The 18,171-nt window shown below is 39.0% G+C and overlaps 1 protein-coding gene across 30 annotated transcripts in view; it reads right to left on the bottom strand.

The window, feature by feature from the left end:
* NEB (nebulin) overlaps window positions 1-18,171 on the bottom strand; it is a 218,281-nt gene that overhangs the window by 118,776 nt on the left and 81,334 nt on the right. For 29 of the 30 annotated variants that reach the window (XM_044935534.1, XM_025261488.2, XM_025261512.2 and 26 more), the window contains exons 59-71: window positions 17,980-18,084; window positions 17,783-17,890; window positions 15,898-16,209; window positions 15,408-15,611; window positions 14,844-14,948; window positions 11,637-11,744; window positions 9,716-10,027; window positions 7,178-7,381; window positions 6,740-6,844; window positions 5,246-5,353; window positions 3,352-3,663; window positions 2,825-3,028; window positions 2,024-2,128 (exon numbers count right to left, since the gene is read on the bottom strand). In XM_044935534.1, the coding sequence (XP_044791469.1) occupies window positions 2,024-2,128; window positions 2,825-3,028; window positions 3,352-3,663; window positions 5,246-5,353; window positions 6,740-6,844; window positions 7,178-7,381; window positions 9,716-10,027; window positions 11,637-11,744; window positions 14,844-14,948; window positions 15,408-15,611; window positions 15,898-16,209; window positions 17,783-17,890; window positions 17,980-18,084 (2,292 nt within the window). The remainder of the gene's footprint in view (window positions 1-2,023; window positions 2,129-2,824; window positions 3,029-3,351; window positions 3,664-5,245; window positions 5,354-6,739; window positions 6,845-7,177; window positions 7,382-9,715; window positions 10,028-11,636; window positions 11,745-14,843; window positions 14,949-15,407; window positions 15,612-15,897; window positions 16,210-17,782; window positions 17,891-17,979; window positions 18,085-18,171) is intronic. The other variant, XM_044935537.1, reaches the window with a different exon arrangement.

Below are 18,171 nucleotides of genomic sequence, written 5' to 3'. Positions count from 1 at the left end.
TTTAGTGTCATCAAGGCTACGTTTTAAAGAATGTCTAGTAAGTTCAAATATTCCAAGAGAACTAGAACAGGTAAATGTGAGTTTAAGACAAAAAAAAGAAGATATGGTTGCTTTTTTATTTTGTTTACTAAGTATGATGTGAAGGTATCATTGGTAATGGGTTGAGAAGAAATTCACATGGGCCATTCTAAAATCAAATCTTCAAAGACGGTCTTTAGGGAATTAACATAATTATGCAATTTAAAAGAAATAAATCCAGCTGAAAATTTGAGAAGTAAAAAAAAATAGCCTAATTTCCTCTCAGCAGTCTGAAAAAAAAAAGAAAGAAATCCTACTTCATCTGACCTAATTTTAACAAAAGGGAGAGGCTTAAAAGCATCATTACCCTTTGGCATAGAAACTAACAGCATCTGTCTAGGGTGAGGCAGAACATCTGGGAAAAGCTAATCCAACAGAGAAGCTCTGTGGCCAAGAGAAAAATTGTTCATTCAAAAATGACTGAAGCCAAGATCAGTCAAATACTTATGATCAGGCTTGTCCTTGGGTCTTTTTATAGTGCTAGACAAAAGGAAACTGAGTCCTCTTCATTTATACTTGTCGTGCCTCTTCTTCAGGGCTACATGATAGGCAAAAGTAATTAACAGGAGTAAAATAATGAATGTGGTCAGGACTTGAAAATGAGTACTTAAAATTTCCAGTGTTCTCAAATTAAAGGCAACTCCACCCTCTTTTTTTTTTTTGAATGAAGATACACAGAAGCATGTAAGAAATCAACATTCATCTTGAATGAACCAGATAATTCTTGACCTTGATGAGAACAATTGGGTAAGAAACTGTTTCCTATTCTGCAAAGATATGTGGGGCTGCAAAGATATTTAGTGGGCCTGGAGACAGTAGGTTAAAAAATGTTTTTTACTTTTTATTGTTCTCATACAGTTTTGAGATGGATGAATTTAAGAATTCTTATTTCAGTTCTTGTAAATGTGGTTATTTTTAGCATAAATCAAATAAACAGGCTGTTTTAAGCATAGATTAAATAAAACTAATTTTCATGGTGACTTGAGTGTAAAGGGAAGAAATTAGTTTATTAAGCAGTTATTATGTGCCAGGCTCCACCCAGGACATACTACACATACTACCCTATCTAGCCATCATAAAAATTCTTCAGGAATAGCCATTTTTATTTCATTTTACAGATGAGATGACTAAAGGAAACTCACTGAACAAATTTTGAAGCAAGTACTAACCTGATAAATGGCAGTAATTATTTAAATTAAAATCACAATATGATTTAATCATTAATAGTTGACTTTGAGAGTTTTTCCCCCCTACTCATGACATGGAGATATTTTTGTATTTATCTGTTTTTTCTATTTTTTTTTATTGAAGTATAGTATGGATGTAAGAGTTGGACCATAAAGAAGGTTGAGAACCGAAGAACTGATGCTTTTGAACTGTGGTGCTGAAGAAGACTCTTAAGAGGCCTTTGGACAGCAAGGAGATAAACCAGTCAGTCCTAAAGGAAATCAACCCCAAATATTCATTGGAAGGACTGATGCTGAAGCTGAAGCTCCAACACACTGGCCACCTGATGTGAAGAACAGACTCACTGGAAAAAGACCCTAATTCTGGGAAAGATTGAGGGCAAGAGGAAAAGGGAGTGACAGAGGACAAGATGGTTGGATAGCATCACTGACTCAGTGGACATGAGTTTGAGCAAACTCTGGGAGATAGTGGAGAACAGGGAAGCCTGGCATGTAGCATTTCATGGGGTCACAAAGAGTTGGACATGACTTAGCAACTGAACAACAACAAATAGTTGATTTAATAATATAATGATATATGTTATTTTCTTCTATAACTATTTTTGAATACAAGGATACATATATTCATGTTAGGTTACAGACAAAAATAAATAAATAAAACTAAGCTAACTGGTCAATATGTGAATTAAACCCATAATTCTGACCTTTCTGCTACATCAGCAAAATCAACATGGTCAGGTTCAAATAAACAGTCTTACCTCACTATAATTTATTTTATTTTGTCTTGCCAATGTAATTTCAGGTGTATCAGGCATCATGTGGATTTGAGTCTTGTCTTTGTCCCAGGCTTCTGTGTATAAGCGCTGTGAAGGATAAAAAAGGTTATTGAATTAGGAAAACAATGGTTGTTGTAAACAGAGGTTTCCAACTTTGCGATCATGACAAAAGTTGAAAGTTAGCATCCTTACTATCTGGGCTGTGTGCTATACACCAACATTCTTCAATCTCTTTGATGTTACAATATATATAGTCACTAAATATAAGTGTAGGATAAGATATGAAAAGAAAATGTGTATGTATTTTGTTACAAGACCACCTACACTTCGATTAGATTAAAAGCAAGTACTATCTAAGCATGTATACACATCTATATGTACCGAGGTTATATCAGCAAATCCATCCCATGATTTTGTTTGTTTATTGGCTGCAGATGTACCTGTTATGCCATGTCTAGATTTCTTTTTGATAAATGTCATAAAGACTTGCACCTGACTTGTTTGGTCTATATTTACTTAGGTAAGTACCAAAAAAGAAAAAAAAAACCTTGATATCAAACATGTATAACTGTTCGACTTAAAACAATTTAAGCACCAAACAGTTGTCCTACTTCTATTTCACAAGAGATATCAAAGCAGAAGTTTCTACATACATTTTGAGATACCCAACCAAATCACCATACACATGATGTCAATTGGATAAAACAAAAAAGACTTAGCTAGTCATAGATATTCTCAAGGACATACAGCCATACTTTATTTTCCCCCAAATTGAGGGCTCACCTTGTTCATGTTGATGGCGTTGTTCTTGGCTAGCACCTGTTCCAGGGAATCAGGCACACTGGTGAATTTCAGCGTGTCTGGACGCTGGCGGTAGAGGTTATCACTCAGTATCTCTGCAGCTCTCTTGCACTTGACCACATCCACAGACCCAATGGGGACCCAACCAATGCCTCTCAACCACTGGAGATCTGATTTATAAATGTTCTGGTGAGATCAAACACAAAAGCAAGGATTACTGAAACTGTTTTGGCACTTGATTTCAAAAATGAATGCAAAGGACTGGAAAATGTGGATAGGCAAATTTTATGTCTATGTCTTTTAAAATATGAAGCCCAATAGGATATAGTTCATGGTATTATGTTCTCTCTAAAAGAAAAGCAAAGCACAGTAAATTAAGGGTGGGGAGGAAAAAAACATTATTCTTTTCCTGAGGGCTTTACCAATCCTAGACCATTATCTGCATATTTACTATGTATTACCATCATGAGCATGGTCAACAGCGGTATTTAATGGGTCTCAGTACTTACATCACTCTGGAGGTCGTAGGCCTGCCGAGCATGGATGACATCGCTCTGGTCGGGCAGGCACGTCCACTGGTGCAGGTAGTTCTTGTAGTCTATGTCACTGACCAAGGTCTGGCACTTCTTGGCCAGCACCACCCCCAGCATGTCCACTGGGCTGCTGAACTTGGTCTTCCACTTCTCAAAGTCCTTCTTGTACTCCCGGTCACTCTGGATTTTGGCCACGTGCATGGACCACATCATCTTGGGGTCATCCTCAATGTTTCTGGCTCCAATGTGGTGGCCGAGCTGCTTGCGGTAACCATCTTTGTATTTATACTGAAATAAAAGTAGTCATTTAAGAAAATAAAAATGAATGAAAAGGGCTAAAAGTTTTATTAATATAAAACTCTACTATTTTAAAATTGGTAATTCTTATCTCCTCATCCTAAACTCTGACTAGACTTCACAGCAATACTCTAATGGGAAGCAGGCCAAACAACATAGTTCTATGGTTTGCAGATGTTAAGTCTCTGGAAATAAAGGCAGCAACACTTTTCAGAAAATCAACTGGAGTTAATACGGCCTTTTTTTTTTTTATCTTGGGCCAGTGAAATCGTTAACCCAGAAGTTTTACATGTGATTTTAAGAATGCTACTCCTGAGTGCATGGGAACCATTTTACCCCCAGCCCACTGCACCCCTCCCAAATGTGGCTCTGCCGATTTTCACTGATTTACAGGACTCCCGAAACGGACTGGCTTGTGTTTCTGTCCTTGCATACCTGGTCTATTGGAGATGAAATTTGGGTGAGGTTTGTTGCGATTCCTTGAGGGGGAAAAATAGATTATATGACTACAAGAAAGTGGTTTGTTGTTGGTGGCGGTAAGAGCTGACGTGGATTATCTTCTGTCCACTTCAGGGAACAACATTACACAAATCCTAGCATACATTTACAGAAGTCTGAATTCTCCACCAAAGGCACTTCTTTCAGAGACAGCAGAAAGAGAAATCAGGCTCACTATATTGTTGGTTTAGGATGTCATAAAACTCTTTTTTCATTTAAAAATAACTCAAAAGGAAGCACTTAAAGTAGTTTTTCAAAGAAAGGATTGGCAAAAATCCCGAGCAGGTTTCAGTTCAGTTCAGTTGCTCAGTCGTGTCCGACTCTTTGCAACCCCATGAACTGCAGCACGCCAGGCCTCCCTGTCCATCACCAACTCCCAGAGTTCACCCAAACTCATGTCCATCGAGTCGGTGATGCCATCCAGCCATCTCATCCTCTGTCGTCCCCTTCTCCTCCTGCCTCCAATCCCTCCCAGGATCAGGGTCTTTTCCAATGAGTCAGTTCTTCACATTAGATGACCAAAGTATTGGAGCTTCAGCTTCGGCATCAGTCCTTCCAGTGAATATTCAGGACTGATTTTCTTTAGGATTGACTGGTTGGATCTCCTTGTAGTCCAAGGGACTTTCAAAAGTCTTCTCCAAAACCACAGTTCCAAAGCATCAATTCTTCGGCATTCAGCTTTCTTTATAGTCCAACTCTCATATCCATACATGACTATTGGAAAAACCATAGCTTTGACTAGATGGACCTTTGTCAGCAAAGTAATGTCTGTTTCGTAATATGCTATCTAGGTTGGTCATAGTATGAAAGGGCAAAAAGATACAAACAAATGTAGATTCAAATTCTTTTTTTTTTTTCTGAAGTTTAGGATACTTGCTCTGCCTATGGGGTCTGAATACTAAAATCTTTTGGAGTTAAATTATTAAAGGGCTTTACAAATGAAAGACTTCATTTAAAGCACAATAAATGTGCTTTAACTGACACCCAGAAGAACCGTGCTATTGTAATACTGACTCTGCCCTCCCACCACAACCAGTCATGTGTATCTGTATATCCACGGAGTGTTGGTACTCACATCACTGATGATGTCCCTGGAGGCCTTGGCTGCCACGATCGGGATGGCATCGCTTCTCAAGTCGTAGCCTTTCTTCTTTGCCTCTTCGTTGGCGAGTTTGTACAGAGTCTATAGGAGGAAAGTCAGAGTTAAAGCACGTTTGACAGTGAAAGATTTGACGGCAACAATCTGGAGTTTATCAAGTGACATATCACAAAATTTAAAAAAGGAAAGGCTCTGGAAACAACTTCCTAGCAGTACTGGAAAGCAAATAAATTATATTTTACCAAAAAACTCTGTAGCATAAGAAACAAATGAAATATATCAATAAGTATTAACATAGAATAATCTATTATTTATATCATTATAGATTTATATATAATATGTAGGTTATATGATATATTATGTATACCAACATAAATTAATATAATTTAGTGATATAGATTGATGAACAAAGCATCAGTTTATACATCTTAAGTGAAAAGAAACCTGCAGGACAATATGTTTAATATTACTCGTTTGATAAAAAATAACATTTATATACTCTTATTCATTATTAAAAATTTTTGACAATCATATGATATTTTATAATATTTAAAAAACAAATGAGAAAACAATCAAAGCACAACTTAAAGTTAACTTGAGTATAATCACAACTTTAAGATTCTAACTTTTGGCTGCCTCATGTTAGTAAAACATGCACCTATAAAATTGCATTTTACTTAAAAAAATAGTAATCAGCCTTGTCAACGGAGAACACGTTTTTCTAATGCCTAAGGTTCTTTTCCTATAAAAAGAGCTTGATTATTTCATTTCCCCCTGCTCCCTTTAGGAAAATATGCCCAGTGCCCTCCTCTGCATATCTCCATGCTTTAAGCAGGATTCACCCCCGAGGGAAGTGGAGCTGACTCTCCTGCTCCAGCGTGGCCTACACTTGGATGAGGAACCCAGTTCTGGGGTTCACTTAGCAAGTTCATTTGGCTCTCATACAAACGTGCCCTTGAAACTAACTTTAGTAATAAAAGATGTGAGATTTTGACTTCTAGTTTCATTGCTTTGCTTTCCTTCTCAATTCCACTCAGGATCCAGGTGGGAAAGGGGTACGTATTATTAGAGGCCCCCTTGGTTGGGCTGCCAGATTTAACAAACAGGAAGATAGCATGCCAAGCTCAACTTGAATTTCAGATAAACAGCAAATAATGTTTTCATATAAATAATACATCAGTATTACATTTGGTCATACTACCCCTTGGAAATGCCAAAAATACTCTCCAGTTGCACTGATTCACACCAGTAAAGACCATAAATGGAAAAGATAATGTGGCTTCAGTTTTCCCCTGGAATCCTATAGCATATGATATTCAACTACAGATGAAAGGTTGGATGGGCTGAGTGTTCATATCACAGAGCTATACCCTCCAGGACAGCTGAGATCCAAGATTCTTCATAAAAGTAAGTGTAGAAGACAACTACAATGACAACCACAAGTATGGCCCCACAAGATTTTGCCCCTACCTCACTGTAGTTGAGTTTGTTCTGCCTTGCCAGCATGATCTCTGGAGTATCAGGCATTATGTGAATTTGAGTCTTATCTTTGTCCCAGGCCTCTGTGTATAAGCGCTATCAAAGAATATGTTGATAGAAAAGAAAGAACATGTTATAGAAGACCATTTACAGAACTACAAAAAGTCAATTAAAGCAGGAATGTTATTGACCTAATTAGGAAAAAATAAATCAGACTGAGATATAGAGTATTCAACTGAGGTTTGAGTCTTAATGATGGTTATCAGGGTTACAACTGAGGATAATAGAAATTACTTAGAGGATTTCAAGTATGTCATTTAAGCAGTAAACAGACCCCACACTTGCATGGACAATTTTAACTCCACTAGTGATTAATGTCTCAGAACCTCTTTTTGCATCTTGGAGAAGCTTGAGGCAGCTGGAGCTCACCTTGTTCATGTTGATGGCGTTGTTCTTGGCCAGCACCTGCTCCAGGGAATCAGGCACACTGGTGAACTTCAACGTGTCTGGAGGCTGACGGTAGAGTTTATCACTCAGTATCTCTGCAGCTCTCTTGCACTTGATCACATCCACAGACTCAATGGGGACCCAGCCAATGCCCCTCAGCCACTGGAGATCAGACTTGTAAACATTCTGTGAAGAGGAAAAAGGCAGGAACTCTTCAGCAAGATTGAAAAATTTAGGGTCAAGATACAAATAGAATCAATAATAAAGTACGATTCTGGTTGTTGCTTTTATAGAAAACAGGCTTGTTTTATTAGGCAAACCAGCAGAGGAAGTATGTTCAAAAATGACCCAGGAAAGTAACAAAAAATGATAAAATATTTCAGGTTGTTAGGACAGGAGTAATTGAAATGAGTATCTTCTGTCAGCCAGTTCAGTGGATGTTCACTCTGTGTCAACAGGAAAAGAAGCTAACCCAGAGAAAGAGAAACTGCGCAAACATCCAGCTACAGGCTTTCCATAAATAAATGCTGCTGCTGCTGCTAAGTCGCTTCAGTCGTGTCCAACTCTATGCAACCCCATAGAAGGCAGCTCACCAGGCTCCCCCGTCCCTGGGATTCTCCAGGCAAGAACACTGGAGTAGGTTGCCATTTCCTTCTCCAATGCATGAAAGTGAAAAGGGAAAGTGAAGTCGCTCAATTGTGTCCGACTCTTCGCGATCCCATGGACTGCAGCCTACCAGGCTCCTCTGTCCATGGGATTTTCCAGGCAAGAGTACTGGAGTGGGGTGCCATTGCCTTCTCCGAAATAAATGTTAATAAATGTTCTTTCTAGTCAAAAGAAACACTATGCAGCTATTAAAAGCCTATTTTAAAGAATATCAGTGACTTGTAGAAATGTCATTAATATGATGCTAACAAAAAAATAGCATAGAAAACAATATGTGTATTACACGAGCAAGAGAGGGCTTTTTCAGTGGTTGGATTATTATTGCCTTCTATGTGTTTTTTCTTATATTTCAAAAATATCTGTAATGCTCTTTGTTCTAAGCAACAAGAAAAGAAGTTAAAATGTAATGACAGGACTTCCCTGGAGATGGTTAAGATAGTGCTCCCAATGTAGGGGGCCTGGGTTCAATCCCTGCTCAGGGAACTAAGATTCCACATGTGGCCAGAAAGTAAAAACAAAACAGAACAATAATGACAGAGAACCTCTGAAGCCCAGAGGCAGACCTTTGGCTACTTTAACACTGTTCAAGATTCAGGACAAAAAAATGATCATCTTATTGGTCTGCAACCCGGCTCTTCACCAAATTCTCAGGATGGGAAGCATAGACTCCTTTCCAGAACTGTCTTTCCATGTCTTTATTTGACACTTTAAGTAATTTTTTCTGCTAAAGACTTTCATTCATAACTACTTCACAGTGGTGGAATTGGACCTTTGCCCAGCTCATTTGAAGGATTTTTACCTGAAACAGCATCTAAGTAGAGCATACAGGTGGCTCTTTTACTGTATAGACTAAAAGCAGGTTGGAATTGCCTTATGCTGAGTAGTTACTGCCCTTTAAATAACAGCAAGAATGAAAACAATAACATTTTACACTTCTGGATTGTTTAACTTTCATATGCTTCCCACATTGTTAAGACTATGTCACTATGAGAAGGAGGGGATCTCAAAAGGGCACCTGACAAATGCAGGCAAGTGGTCTGTCAATGTGGTCACTCCATGGGTGACGTTAACTGTTTTTAACTACCTTCCTTGTGCAGGCAAAGCCTTCTTTGTAAAACACAGGGCTCTTCATCTTGTGGAAGGCTACAGAACACATGTGGGAGTTGCCACAGGTAGGCTACAGTTTCTAGGAACAACAATTTAATGAATAATTATCGTCAATTCATGTTATTCTCCAAAGTCCTCTAATGCTTAGTAATTCCTTCAAACATCTATAAAACATATGCTGCAAAAAATGCGCTTCTCACATCCAGATTGGAGATGGTGCCTCTGCTTCCAATAGGCACTAGGTTCTGTCATTACCTTGTGACTGCTCCACAAAGAGCCCTGCTGAGAGGAGAAAGTGCCAGGGAAATGACCCAATAGCGTCCAGACTCGGTGACTTCTCTTATTTCATAAGAACAACAATCTTGCAGCAGTAGTCTACTAATGATAAACTTATTTGTTTTTCAAGAAAGCTAAAAACAAATTCTTGAGTAACTTTTTAAAAAACAAAAATGTGTTCTTTCCCCCTTAAAAGAATAAAATAAAAGGTCTCCCTGTGGTAGACCTGGAATTCCAACACTGCTTAATTCCAGTTTATTTTTATAAGACTAAGTCCGGTCAGTAAACTTCACTTCCTTGTAAAGCCTAGTAATGTATCCACAATTAAACAGTAAAACTATTCTCTGATTCACATCTCATTCACTAAACAAGAAATCCTAGTTTGAGTAGCCCAGTGAGTTGTTTACGAAGGATGGCTTTCATATGGTTCAATTTCCTTCTGCACACGGCTGTTATAGATGCTGTACTCACGTCACTCTGGAGGTCGTAGGCCTGCCGAGCATGGATGACATCGCTCTGGTCGGGCAGGCACGTCCACTGGTGCAGGTAGTTCTTGTAGTCTATGTCACTGACCAAGGTCTGGCACTTCTTGGCCAGCACCACCCCCAGCATGTCCACTGGGCTGCTGAACTTGGTCTTCCACTTCTCAAAGTCCTTCTTGTACTCCCGGTCACTCTGGATTTTGGCCACGTGCATGGACCACATCATCTTGGGGTCATCTTTGATGTCCCGGGCTCCAATGTGGTGGCCGAGCTGCTTGCGGTAACCATCTTTGTATTTGTACTGAAATGAAAATGCACAAATCAGATTTTCATTAGAAGCCTTTAGAGGTCACAAGTCTGTACAAATCATCTTGCTTATATCCCAGTTGTAAGCTGATACTTTTGCTAATAAGCACTAACTCAAGGCAGTAGCCTACCTTTCCTCTGGAAGCTTATAGTGGTAATAAAATAGATGGAATTGATATGATTGTAGTGTATACCCCAAATCACCTATGGCCTAGTAATAATGAATAGTTCCTGAGGCAGGACATGCACACAGTGGAGAGGCCATTTGGACCAAGGAACTTGGAGAAATGGGTTAGACACTAAAAGCATATCAGAAAAGAGATGTGCTCAGTGACAAGATGGGTTTAATAAGTAGTAAAATGATTGTCTGGTTTCTGTGAAGATAAAGTCAAGGTCAAGGACTATCTGCAGTAGCAACAGAAAAGAATTTAGTATTTCATAATGGATTCAGACTTTCAGTGATGGTGGAAAATTTGGCATCATTTTGCAAATTGACTAAACTAGGGGAGCTGACATAGCAGCCCAGCTGGTTAGAGCATGTTCCTAATAAAGTCATAGGTTCTCATTCTCATGGATGAACAGTGTTTTTGTTATTCCATGGCCAATGACATCGTCCTGGAATCCAAGTTAATTATCCAAAATACAAGCTTCTAGTCACAAAGATAACTGAGTGAGAAAGTATAGATGAGTCAGCAGAGGCAATATAGTACAGTGGGAAGGAATGAGATGGACTGGAGTTTCAACTCCACCACCGACTAAGAGTTTGACTTTAGATAAGTTGCTTAAGCAATCCACAAAACAGGGATAATCACAACACTTACATCCTAGGGTAATTATGAAAAATAAGTGACATAATGCATGTAACACTTTTAGCACAGATTTCTCAGTGCTTTTGGTTATTATTACTTTGGTATCTATTATTATTTGCATTCATCCACTTGTAGGAAAGGCCCAATGTATGTAAACTAAAGTAAGTCACTAATATGATCTTTCTACATAAAACACAGTGTATTACCGTATTCCCAAATAGTGGGCCTTGAATTTTAGAGCAGTGGTCTGTTCTCCAAGAATCCCCTGAGGTACCAGGGAAGGATGATGGTTTTATTCTGTAAGGTACAAGCCACAAGCCGGGAGCTGGTTAAGGGTGCAAGCTTGGGCTAGTCTTTCTTCTTCTCATAGTCGTATAAGGGTGAATTGTAATGATAAATGTCATATGCATTTTTTGAGTTAAAATGCTATATAAAGCCAGGCCATGATTCTTATTGGGAGAACTTAAGTTTATGAGTCACTCTTTCCATCAGCACTGTGACAATTTTATATAAGTACCTCCAAGCCTGCAGCTATACTCTAACAAATTCCACATAAATGGCTCTTTCTCTGTTATCTCTGATCAGCTTTCACTGTAGATACTGTGTTTTAACAGTTATAAAAATTTAATAAACATTCAATTTTTCATTTCCCTCAAAGCTAGATTTTAGAAAATTCCTACACAAATACATCAGGCTTTATTTCCAAAAGGCCAGGAAAGTTCTTTTCAAAGATTTAGTTCAGTGAAAATGTCCCTTCAGACTGACCACATACTTGCAGTAAAATCGACAACTCACATCACTGATGATGTCCCTGGAGGCCTTGGCTGCCACAATTGGGATGGCATCACTTCGCAAGTCGTAGCCTTTCTTCTTTGCTTCTTCATGGGCGAGTTTGTACAGACTCTAAATTTGAGCCAAAAAAAAATCGGTTAGATGTTGACATTCACACCCAAATATTAACAGAGAACTAAAACAATTCATTAAGTTCTACACAGGTAGGTGCCTGTGATCATCTCACTGTTGAGAGTCCTATGCTTTGTGACTTTTTTGGCAAAGTTGAGTCTTAAAAATGATACGGAACATGGTACCTTTGTTTTTCATTTTTAAAGTTATGTTACATTAACTATATATAGGTATTATTCATTGTTTAAAAATTTTGAGTTTTAACAAGGAATCAGTTTTGGAAAGCTGAAACAAATGGGTCTAGGTGGCAAAAGTGGACAGGAGGAAAACTAATTCAATCTACATTTATTTTGCCCTAACTCTGTGCTGTGGCAGTGCTTGGTACTTGAGAGCCAAACATGAATATGACCTCTCTCACTTCCAAGATTGCTGGAGAACTGATGGAAAGACTGACGTGGAACAAGCTGCCAAGAAGTCAAACTACAAATGGTGCTTTAACCATATTATTAGAACAAACTCCAGGAAGGAGAAATTGATTCCGAATTGAAAGATCAGGAAGTTTTCAGTGATAAACAGGGTTTCAATAGACTGAGATGGCGGTCAAGGGCACAGGGACTTGTACGAATCAAAGTATGGGGGAGGAAAAGTGCAGGGATGTCAAAGGAAGTGGGGGCAGTGCCAGGCAGAGGAAATGGCAACAGGACTGAAAAAAGTCAGGAGTTGGGCTGTGAAGCCCTGGCGATAAGTTTATGCTTAACTCTATATGAAATGGGAAAACAACAACAATATTTGAGGGAGAATGACATCATCAAATTTGCATTTTATCTTCCTGTCCTAAACGAGAAAGAAACACAACAGAATTGAACTCAGCTAATAGAGAAAAGTCGGAGAAAGCAGACCAGGCAGGTGAGGCACTCAGTTCAGGGAATTCTTCCTGGGCCTCTTTGAACCAATTGCAACATACAGCAGCTCTGAGCTTTTGCAATAAAGACAGAGCTGACAATTCCAGAAATGCTGAGTGGCTAGGGGCCCTTTGCCTCTTAAAACACTTGTTCATACAGCATGTACTTTCCTGTAGCATTATGGGACCTATACTGTAAGTTTAGCTGAAAATCCACTTCTTTTTGAGAGTGGCACTTGATGTTTTTAGTTTGGGATAACAATTTAGAGTTAGTTATATAAGCATTAAAAATATAGTTTCTACCCCCCAAAAATAAAATGACTTAAGTTGGTGACTAATTAAATTCTCTCAGTTATATTCTGCAGAAGAGGAATACATGTTAAAATAGGCTGTCAAAGAAAGAATATTTTCCTGGAAAGTAGCACAAAGCTGGGAGAAATAAGTAATACATCAGTAGACAGAATCTTGGATTCACAAAACTCTCCATAGGCTTAAATCAATAGGTTCATTCTAAGAAGAAAAAATTGCCAAGATATAAATATAAGTCTTTGAACTGAAATGTAAGTTGCCAAATGGATAAATACAAGATAGAGGAAGTCTAGTTTAAGCCCATGTAAGTTGTGTTAGGGTTTTGGTTGACCCCAAGTCCCATATGCACCAGCAGTGACATAGTTGCCAAGGACTCCTAAGGCGCAGGGTGCAGAAATGGAGGGCGAATGTCCGGAAGAGGAAATGCAAAGTCAACGGTAATCTACATTAGTCATTCCTCATCTGCAGGACTGTGTTCGGTTCTAAGAGTCACATTCTGCAGGGATGTCGGGTGAGGAATGTCCAGGAACTTATAACAACTCTGAGAAGAGTACTATTATAATGTTAAACCCACTTTTCAGGTGGAAAAACTGAGAGACAGTGGGGATGTTTAGATTAGAAAGAGAACATGGGGTGAGTTGGTGGGGAGGCACACAGCAGCAACCCCATCTCTGTGGGGCAGGCACAGACTATGGTCTTAGAGAATTATGTGGGTCTGCAGAGAGAAACCATTGACCCAATATGTGAGAAACACTTTGCAAAGGAACTGCCGGAACAAATGGGTTGATTTATGAGGTAAGCATCCTGTCACTGAGAACACTTAAGCTAAGGCAGAATGATGGCTTTTTGGGTGAGGACTCCTGCCTAGAGCAGAGGCTGACCTCTCAGCCTAAACATCTATGGTTCTAATTAAGAGAGTAGCATTGACACATATACCCCCCCCCCTTTTTCTTTTTAACCACGTGTAAAAATAGATAGCCAGTGGGAAGCTGCTGTATAACACAGGGAGCTCAGCTCAGCTCTGCAATGACCTAGACAGGTGGGGTGGTGGTGGTGGTGGGAGGGAGGTTCAAGAGAGAAGGGATATACGTATACATATAGCTGATTCACTTTGTTGTACAGCAGAAACTAACACAACACTGTAAAGCAATTGTACTTCAATTAAACAAAAGTCTGTGGTTCTGATATGGGGCAGCTCTATGCTCACAGACAATAAATAGGAAATGGGCTTGCTAATGTGTATATTGATAGGTCCCCTCTGTCTCTCAGTTATTTGATTGTACTGTGATTTTAATCCTTGACTTAAACCTTATAAACATCGTAAATTTTGACCCTAAATTATAATTTAGGAAAAATAAAGCATGTGTGGAAAATAAATTTAGCACAGCTATGTAACATATGTGCTATGTGCTAAGTTGCTTCAGGCGTGTCTGACTCTCTGCGATTCTATGGACTGTAGCCCACCAGGCTCCTCTGTCCATGAGACTCTCCAGGCAAGAATACTGGAGTGGGTTGCCATGCCCTCCTCCAGGGAATCTTCCTGACCAGGGATCGAACCTGCATCTCTTATGTCTCCTGATAAGGAAGAGATAAATGTATTTTGGTATATTGCCAATTTCCTAATTAATAAAAGAAGAAAGTCTAGTTAATCTTCTGGTTACTGCTTTAATTATCAGTTCTTAAAATTTACACTGCCTAAATGGTAATTTGTGCTACTTCAAGATTGATGCTTAGGATGGTAATTGAGAAATGCAAGAGTATTTAGTACTCACATGGAGCAAAAAATGGCCTTCTTTACAAATTGATCATTTATATTACATCACCATGGAACAGATTAATTGAAATATGAAATGCCATGCAAATGTCATAGAATTAGCATCTGCTCCCACCTCACTGTAGTTGACTTTGTTCATTCTTGCCAAGGTAATTTCTGGTGTGTCTGGCATGATGTGGACCTGGGTCTTGTCTTTGTCCCAGGCTTCTGTGTACAGACGCTAGCAAGGAAAATAAAAAATGTCATCAGGAAAATAATTCAGTGTATATTTAATAGAAATTTCAGGGCCACAAGAACTCTAGAAACAAAGATAACAAGAGGTTATGCATTTTATATACATTATGTGTTTTATACATATCTTCAAGTAATCAGTTCATAGTAGAACAGATATGTATGTCTTTTGATACTCAGAATTATATGTTAACAAAAGGAAATTTAGAATATATTATGCAGAGATTTTCCACAAAAATGTGCCATTTTATCAAAATCATGAAATAACTACTGAAGTAAATGTTAAAATATAAATGGCATAGATATTATATATGGATATATATATAGAGAGAGAAAGACAGACATATCTTTTGTTGCTCAATTCTCTATTTCTTTCTTTTCTTGATCATGCTTCTTTTCCTTTGGTTCAGCTTTAGGAGTAATGACTCTCTGAATTTTGAAGCCTTACCTTGTTCATATTGATGGCATTGTTCTTGGCCAACACTTGCTCCAGAGAATCAGTCACGCTAGTAAATTTGAATTTGTCTGGAGGCTGGCGATAGAGTTTATCACTCAAAATTTCACTCGCCCTCTTGCATTTTTCCACATCTAAAGAGCCAATGGGAACCCAGCCGATGCCTCTTAGCCATTGGAGATCTGACTTGTACACATTCTGTTAATACAAACAGCCGGTAAGTATTTATCTCTGGTTTGGGAAAACATTTTCATCAACAGGCCATGAAATAAAGAACACTTTTGAAAATGCAGTTTGGTGGACAGACAGGGTATCAGACAATATTCCTTTGTGGTCTGGAAAGTTTGACATTGAACACTCACAGGAAAAGAAGAAATGTTTTCCCCCACTTGCAGGGGCTGGAGTGGTTGGTGCCACTTATCCAACGTATGTTAATTCACTGATTTCCCCACCTTTGTATGTCATTATGATCCTCAGTACTCACGTCACTCTGGAGGTCGTAGGCCTGCCGAGCATGGATGACATCGCTCTGGTCGGGCAGGCACGTCCACTGGTGCAGATAGTTCTTGTAGTCTATGTCACTGACCAAGGTCTGGCACTTCTTGGCCAGCACCACCCCCAGCATGTCCACTGGGCTGCTGAACTTGGTCTTCCACTTCTCAAAGTCCTTCTTGTACTCCCGGTCACTCTGGATCTTGGCCACATGCATGGACCACATCATCTTTGGATCGTCATCTATTGCTCGGGCACCAATGTGATGGCCAAGCTGCTTACGATAGCCTTCTTTGTACTTGAACTAGAAAAAGAAAATTACTGATAGTCACCTAGTATAACTTTTAGTACAAGATACAAAGATTGATAGGCTCAGATTTTCCTATTCATTAAAAATGCTTTCCGCCTGAATATTTCTTGCCTGGAAAACTCCATGGACAGATGAGCCTGGCAGGTTACAGTCCATGGGGTCACAAGAGTCCAACATGACTTAGTCACTAAACCACCACTCCTGAATATATAAATAATATGTGCATCTGCATCTTATAAACCATTGAGAAAATAAAGCTTGTATATATGTATACAAAAAAGAAAACAGAAATTATGACATTCTGCCATTTGGTGATAACTGCTGATGAAAATGACTTTTTGTGGGGATGTGTGTACATGTAAGAGAGTATATTAATAAAATTAGAATGGGGTCATATTGTAGATGGGTTTGTGTCTGCTCATTTCAGTTATTATTTAAGCATTTTCCTATGTCATTATATGTTCCCTTGTGTGTGTCTGACCCTTTGTGACCCCATGGACTGTAGACCACCAGGCTCCTCAGTCCATGAGATTTTCCAGGAAAGAATACTGGAGTAGTCAGCCATTTCCTCCTTCAGGGCATCTTCCTGTCCCAGCGATCGAACCCATGTCTCCTGTGTCTCCTGCATTGTGGGCAGATTCTTTACTGCTTGAGCCATCAGGCAAGCCCATATATTCCCTACAAACATGATTTTTAATGGCAGCAGGTATTCCATTATATTGTATTATAATACTTTTAATCCTTCTCTGACAGTTGAACATTTTTTTAAAAAGTATGACAGCTACTTCCCATATTTTGGATATAAAGGGAAAATATGCTTTTGACTTCACAGACAATAGAAATAGAAAGATAAACATTTCTAGAAATGTAAGCAAATCCATCTTTTAAGTAAATAAATATCCACAGCCAATTACAGGATGCAGAGATAAACATACAATTCACGGGAATGGTTGGACTATAAGCAGAATAATGTGATCCATTCCTTCAGGTTTACTGGTTCACGGGAGATGGCTGGGTTCGGAAGGGATCCTATGATGAGTTCAACTGCATATATGTCACATTGTTTGTTGCTGATGTGTAGTCGCTAAGTCATGTCTGACTCTTTGCAACCCCATGGACTGCAGCCCGCCAGGCTCCTCTGTCCATGGGATTTCCCAGGCATGAATACTGGAGTGGGTTGCCATGTCTTCTTTGGGGGACTCTTCCTGACCCAGGGATCAAACCTGAGTCTTCTGCATCTCCTGCCTTGGCAGGCAAATTCTTTACCACTGAGCCACCAGATAAGCTCCATACATCATGTCACAAAGTCAAAAGGCTGTCTGAGCTATAGTAAAGCAGCCAATCCTTTTGTTCAGCAGGGAATGGACATTATTTTGAAATGTATGTTGCTATGGATTCAACCATAGCTAGAAGTTAGCCTTTATGTTGAGAGCTTCATTACCATTATTTTAAACTATTTACTTACAAGACACCATTAGCTAAAACCGTAACCTCACAGCTCACTTGCTTTGCTACATATCCTCGAGAGAAACCAAAGCTGAGCAAAGAACTCTGCAGCTGCACTTACTTCACTTGCAATGTCTCTGGAGGCCTTGGCTGCCCTGATAGGAATGGCATCTATCCGCATATCATAGCCTTTTCTCTTGGCTTCATCTAGGCCAAGTTTATAGAGTTTCTGAAAAAAGACATAAATCTTTGTAAGTCTGATCTATAAAGTACAGTGTAAGAAAAAATATTATCATGCAGCACAAACACATTGCTTACCTCACTGTAATTTATTTGGTTTTGTTTAGCTAGTAACACTTCAGGAGTGTCTGGCATAATGTGGACAGTGGTTTTATCTTTATCCCAAGCTTCTGTATAGAGGCGCTGAAATAAACAAAAACAGGTGTGAGTAGCTCAGGTCAGTAATGAATCTAGTTCTTAATGAGAGTAAAGAGTCCGCTCTGTGAGTCA

Source organism: Bubalus bubalis, chromosome 2, assembly GCF_019923935.1.
Source record: "Bubalus bubalis isolate 160015118507 breed Murrah chromosome 2, NDDB_SH_1, whole genome shotgun sequence".
NCBI classification, from domain to species: Eukaryota; Metazoa; Chordata; class Mammalia; order Artiodactyla; family Bovidae; genus Bubalus; species Bubalus bubalis.
This window is presented reverse-complemented; position numbering and strand designations above follow the sequence as displayed.